This window comes from Mauremys mutica, chromosome 10, assembly GCF_020497125.1.
Source record: "Mauremys mutica isolate MM-2020 ecotype Southern chromosome 10, ASM2049712v1, whole genome shotgun sequence".
NCBI lineage: Eukaryota > Metazoa > Chordata > Testudines > Geoemydidae > Mauremys > Mauremys mutica.
In genome coordinates, this window is record NC_059081.1 from 55,012,657 (window position 1) to 55,018,656 (window position 6,000).

A 6,000-nucleotide genomic window follows, 5' to 3' on the forward strand; every position below is an offset into this window, starting at 1 on the left:
ACCCCTGTTCTAGACTAATTGTACCATCTCAGGAAAAAGGACCTGAACATCATTATGGCCAGCTCCATGGAAACCTCTGCTTAATGTGCAGAAGCAATCAACAAATGCAATTATTAACAAGCATAAGAAATAGGATGGACAATATGAAAAATGTTATAATGGCACTGTACAAATTAATAGTATACCCTCCTCAAGAGTACTGTGTTCAATTCTAATCACTACAGCAGAATTAGAGGGGGTTCAGAGAAAGTGTAAAGATAAACCATTTTAAAATAAATCTATGGACTTCGTAAGGAAGCAAAATATTCATAATTTTGAACATTACCCTAGCAACCTATCTACGATTTCTCACCATACTGTTACTTAGAACCAGTATATAATGTACAAACAGAAAAAAATCAAAATGCTAATATTTCAAAGAGACTGAGCTACAGAGAACTACATCACCATTCACTTAAAATAATTCAGAGAAATTCTCAATATGGCAATTAAATATAATATTACTGAGAACAAACGTAGCACTTTTATCTTCCAGTTCTATACAAATATGTCAATAGAATCATAGATTATCAGGGTTGGAAGGGACCACAGGAAGTCTTCTAATCCAACCCCCTGCTCAAAGCAGGACCAATCCCCAACTAAATCATCCCAACCAGTGCTTTGTCAAGCCTGACCTTAAAAAGCTCTAAGGAAGGAGATTCCACCACCTCCCTAAGTAACCCATTCCAGTGCTTCACCACCCTCCTAGTGAAAACATTTTTCCTAATATCCAACCTAGACCTCCCCCACTGCAACTTGAGACAACTGCTCCTTGTTCTGTCATCTGCTACCACTGAGAAAAGTCCTCATTATTCTACTTTTACAAATGGGGGAACTGAGGCACTGTGGTTAATTGACTCACCCAAGGTCACACAACAAATCCATGACAGAGATGAGAATAAAACTCTGACCTCCTAACTCCCAGTCCACTCACACATTCAATAGGCCATACTGCTTTAAGACAGAAGAGAGATGAATCAACAGTCTGGGAACAGCACCACTTGCTTGCATGATGGAAGGTGATGGCAAGAGGAGAAAAATTAAGAGTGAGGCCAGGTCTACACTACAAACATTTGGTGTCATAGCTATGTCAGTCAGGGATGCGATGAGGTGTGACACAGGAAGAAATTCCCAAGTGCGCTTTCCTGGGTTCTCAAAGGGGTTTTGCACTTGGGTGGTAACAGCACCTACCCATCCAAGGTCAAAGAAAAGCTTTAACCTTGGAAGTTTAATACAAGCCTGGAGTGGCCAGTATTAATTTTTTAGACTCCTTGCGGGCCCCCACCTTCTGAACTCAAAGTGCCAGAGTGGGGAAATCAGCCTTGACAACCTGTGAGAAGTGAGTAAGGAGAAAAGAGAGAAAAAAAAACAAGTTAACATAACCAGAAAGATACCTATGAGACTTATTGAGTAACTGAACGAAACAATTGTTGCATTGTCATTCAACTCCCCTTCCCTCCTGCTTTTTTGGTCCACTTGTGACACTCCTTCTTTCCCGTAACTTGTATTAATCAAACAAACAAACAAAATAGCCCCACCACAAATGAAGTTTAGACTCCAAACAGGGAGAAATGCTAGAGACTTCCTGATGCCTACTAGGGATTTTGCTACTGATTTTAGGGAAAGGCACTCAGATACTATGATGACTGGCAGCACTATAAAACTCTAAATAGATAGTTTTAGGACCTTCACATTTTGTCATGTTAAATTTAGGTTGTAAGTGCCTCAGGCTAGGTACCATGTCATTATTTGTTTTTGTGAGGTGTCTAGCATATTTTTGGGTGTTTGAAAATAAGAATGCCAATTAATAGTGAACGTACCTTTTGTGAGGTGGATACTTGCCACTTAAGGTCAGGCTAAGTAGCTCTGACATGCACCAAATTCTCATCTAATAACTTTCCGTCGCTTGCCAGCCTTCGCTACATTTAGACAGGCAATTTAAAGATAAACGGCAGATGGGTTTTGTTCTGTGTATGTACAGCTCCTGAGAGCTACAGTAAACAAGCAATAAATAATAGAATACAATACCTAAGCCATCCAGTTTACCTCATTTTCTTTCCCCAAACTTCCCCCTCCCCCATGCCTCAAATCAACAAAAGCCAGATACTTGGAGACAGAATATTCTGTGATGATGTCCCTCTAGCTATGACTTCAGGCATATTGCTAGGGAAGTGTGGGGAAACTTGGACTATCACTGCTTGTTCTACCACTGTACTGTAGATTGACACTTCAATCTAGCACCTTTTACCACCACCAAACTTGCTTATAAGACAGATAATGAGAATTTAAGTGCTGACAATCAATGAACAGAACAGTCATGCTGGTGAGTGTTAAATTTAGACAACTTCCAGTCCTATAAGCAAAACAGAGATTTTGCCAATTACTTGTAAAGCGGTAGTACTATATAGATTGAAGCTGAAGTAGGTTTTAGCTATGGGTAGTTCTGAATATTATATTTCTAAAGATCCTAATCACTTATATGATTTTGTTTAATGAAGTGATAAGCAAGTTAGCCCATGTATTTACATTAAGCTTGTGCTTTCCTTTTCTAAAGTGATAGTCCCCAAGTTAGTAGATCCTGAAATTAACTTGCTGCTTTGTTACCTGTTTAGAACATGCAGTGCAATATTTTGTTTAAAGAAAAGTGCTTTAGTGCTTTTCCCCTCCACAAACAACACCCCCAGTTTTCATCTCATACCCACCAAACAATAACTGACCACTAGCTGGAAAAGTGATTTGCAGTACAGTATATATAGGATGCTTAAATATCAGTTTATTATAGTGACTTTTTTCTAAAAGTTATTTGTGTTGGGAAACATTTCATTAAAAAAATCAGCACTCCATCATTATACACACTGCAACCACTGACAAGTCATTCAGCAGATCAATAACAGGATTTAGGCTAGTCCCTGCCGAAGATCTAAGTTCATGAAGGATGTGGATAGATAAAACATCCTTGAAGTACAAGGCATAAACCATGTCTACACTAGCATTTTTGTCAATATAACTTATGTTGCTCAGAGATATGAAAAAACACCCCCCGAGCGACAAATTACACCAACAGAAGTGCCGATGGGGACAGCAGTATGTTGGCGGGAGACATTCTCCCACCAACCTAGCTATCACCTTTCGTTGGAGGTGATTTAATTATGTTGACGGGAGAGCTCTCTCCCGTTGGCATAGAACGGCTACACAGGAGATCTTACAGCAGCGCAGCTGCACCGGTGCTGCTGTTCTGCTGTAAGCTCTCTAATGTAGACATGGCCATAGTTGTTTTGAGGAGGGACTATTTTTTACAAAAAACTCTGTACTAGTACAGAACGTGTGTGCATACACACCAGCTCTCCTCCACAGCATGGCTTCTCCTATTACTAGATTCTGCAATTAAGTCATAATCCTGTGTTTGAAAAATGTTTGTCATCGTAAAGGATAATTTGCAAAGCAAATTCAAAGGAAAACAGCTGTCTTCGTTTAATTCAGGGCAAAGTGGTCCTTATAAAACCCCCAAAATCTTTCTTTCACTAATAAAACTAAGAAAAACAGTTATCAGATTTTATTGTTCAGATTAATGTCCTACACCATATGAAAGTGTCACTTTTGATACTTCTTGTGTCCTTGCCACAAACTAGAGGTTTTTCCAGAAGCATGCACAAGAGATGGCTCTTTCTTTCACTGCAGCGAGATCCTCCTTTGTACAGATTTCCCCAGAGTCAGCAAACATGTAAGTGCTCCATGGTCTGCATCTCACCGCACTCCCATATATTTGTGTCATTAAAGTAATCCCATTTTATATTCGTCTTTAATCTGCCAGTTTGCATGCGCAGGCAGTTCAGGCACCGCCACCAGTCTGTATTGGGCTTTCTGGAAAAGTCCTCCTGGGGTGCCAGATCTATTTCAGTGCATCCAGTTGCACATAGTCTTTCATTCCATAACCTCAGTCGTGCCTTGCCAACTGTCATATCCAAAGGCACAACACTGGTTATAAAACTCTTTCATAATACAAGGCATTTGATTATTCCTGTATGATCATATAATGAATGCCTTGAGTTTCATATGCCATGATCTTTCCCTTTGACTTGTTACCTTCCTCCTGATATCCGGTAGTGCAATGCCAGCCAGTCAGTACAGGCTATCCTTTGGTGTTGGCTTCAGACATCCTGTTATTCCATGACAACTGTCATTTAGCATGGACGGATCATTCCGACACTGGACATGCATACTGTATGGAGTAGCACAAGGTGATAGCAGTGGTTTGCAAAGAAACTGGATTGGCTCCCCACTTTGAGGTGACCAACTTTCAGAGGATATTGTTACAGGTGCTAACTTTCCCTGCTTTGAAGGAAACTGTCCAGTCCAATGTCACGTCCAGGTAGACAGGATTCAGATGATTAGCCAGTGGGATTCGGTCCCAGATGAGGTTTAGTTTCCACTTGGTTTTTTGGTGTTGATGAAAGGCCGTCATCTGCATCTTGCTCAGGTTGGCACAAAGCTGGTTCTTATTGTAATAAATTGTGAGGTTGCTCAATGCACATCAATCTATTCTCGACAATGGCAAAGTCCTTCTCCTGGGACGTGATGCATAGATTATTGACAAATATAGCTAATTATTACTAATGGAAAATATTTCTCTCTGAAGTTGAGTTCTTTACTCTTTTAAATACTATTTGTTATTTCATGTTTATATAGAAACAGGGGAAATGGATTAGATATGAGTAGGATAATACTATAAGAAATCTATCATAAGCTTTTAAAGAAACATTGTGAGATCATAATCTGGCCCCAAATTTTTGCTTTGTAAAATCTTAAAGGTTCATCTGCCACTCACAGATAGGGAGATGGAATTTCACTTGTCTGAAAGTTTTGTCCTTACCATTGCTACAAGTAGCAACTAACCTGTTTATAACTGAAAGTTTGCAGAAAAAGCACTCTTTTCGGTTTGTTTACGTTATGTATTTGAGACAGCACTCTGTGCAGCATCTCTTTCACAAACATCCCCCGGAAAAGTCAGTTTTTCCCTTGCTGAAGAGAGATTATACAAGATATACTACTAGCAGCTGCTTTGCAAGCTTCTCCACAGCATATAAACTCTTAATACAATTTTAAGTAGATTTGTTTTAAATTGCATGACACACCATTCAGGTGGCGTTCTATTCAAAACTAGAATTACAAGGAGTGAGCTGATTACAGTCATGCAACTGCTTTCTTGATGTTAGTTTTTCAGTGACCAGAGTGCGGGGTGTGACCCACAAGCCAGGCTAAACTCTCTGCACAGACGCTAACACCTTAGAGGCAAACACAGGTTACTGGTCTGACTGCCCGGCTTGCAGCCGGGGGGACTCAGTGGCCTGTGGGAGACAGGACGGTCAGAGCAGAGGCGCTAATGGTCCCTCAGGACTGAAACCCAGGGGACGTTTGGACTAAACCGAGCAGCCGGGTACTGACAAACGCCCGGGGCGGGGAAGGGAACCGGAGAAACCGGTTTGCTAGTGACACGCCAAAGGCAGGTCTGGCCCCTGTTACATCCACCGTGGGGAGCGGCCGCCTCACTGAGCGGGGCGGGCAGGTGCCCGGGCGCTGAGCCCACGGAGAAGCAGCCGGCCCCGTTGCCCGGGTGGGGGACCCGCACTCACCAGGTACTCGGGGTACTCGTACATGTAGGTCATGCTGCACCGGTTCTCCTCGTACAGGAACAGCACGTCCCGCACCCCCAGCAGCACCAGCGCCGCCACCGCCCCGTAGAACAGCGCGGCCGCCACCCCAGGACCCCTGCCCATCGCCCCCGCCGAGCGAGCCCCCGTCGCCCGCCAGCGCCACCGGCTCCACACGCCGCTCACCGAGGGGAAAGGGCAGGGCCGGTGTCCCGAGGAGGAGGAGGGACGGGGGCGTGGCCGGCGCACAGACCTGGGAAGAGGTCCGCCATGATGGAAAGGTCCGAGCCTGGAGGAACCTGCCAGCCATGTT

The 6,000-nt window shown here is 43.0% G+C and overlaps 1 protein-coding gene across 1 annotated transcript in view; it reads right to left on the minus strand.

Annotated features, from left to right (window-relative positions):
- PGAP1 (post-GPI attachment to proteins inositol deacylase 1) overlaps positions 1-5,758 on the minus strand; it is a 56,434-nt gene extending 50,676 nt beyond the window's left edge. The window contains exon 1 of the mRNA XM_045032497.1: positions 5,670-5,758. Within this exon, the coding sequence (XP_044888432.1) occupies positions 5,670-5,702 (33 nt within the window). The 5' untranslated portion in view covers positions 5,703-5,758. The remainder of the gene's footprint in view (positions 1-5,669) is intronic.
- Between the last annotated feature and the right edge of the window lie 242 nt (positions 5,759-6,000).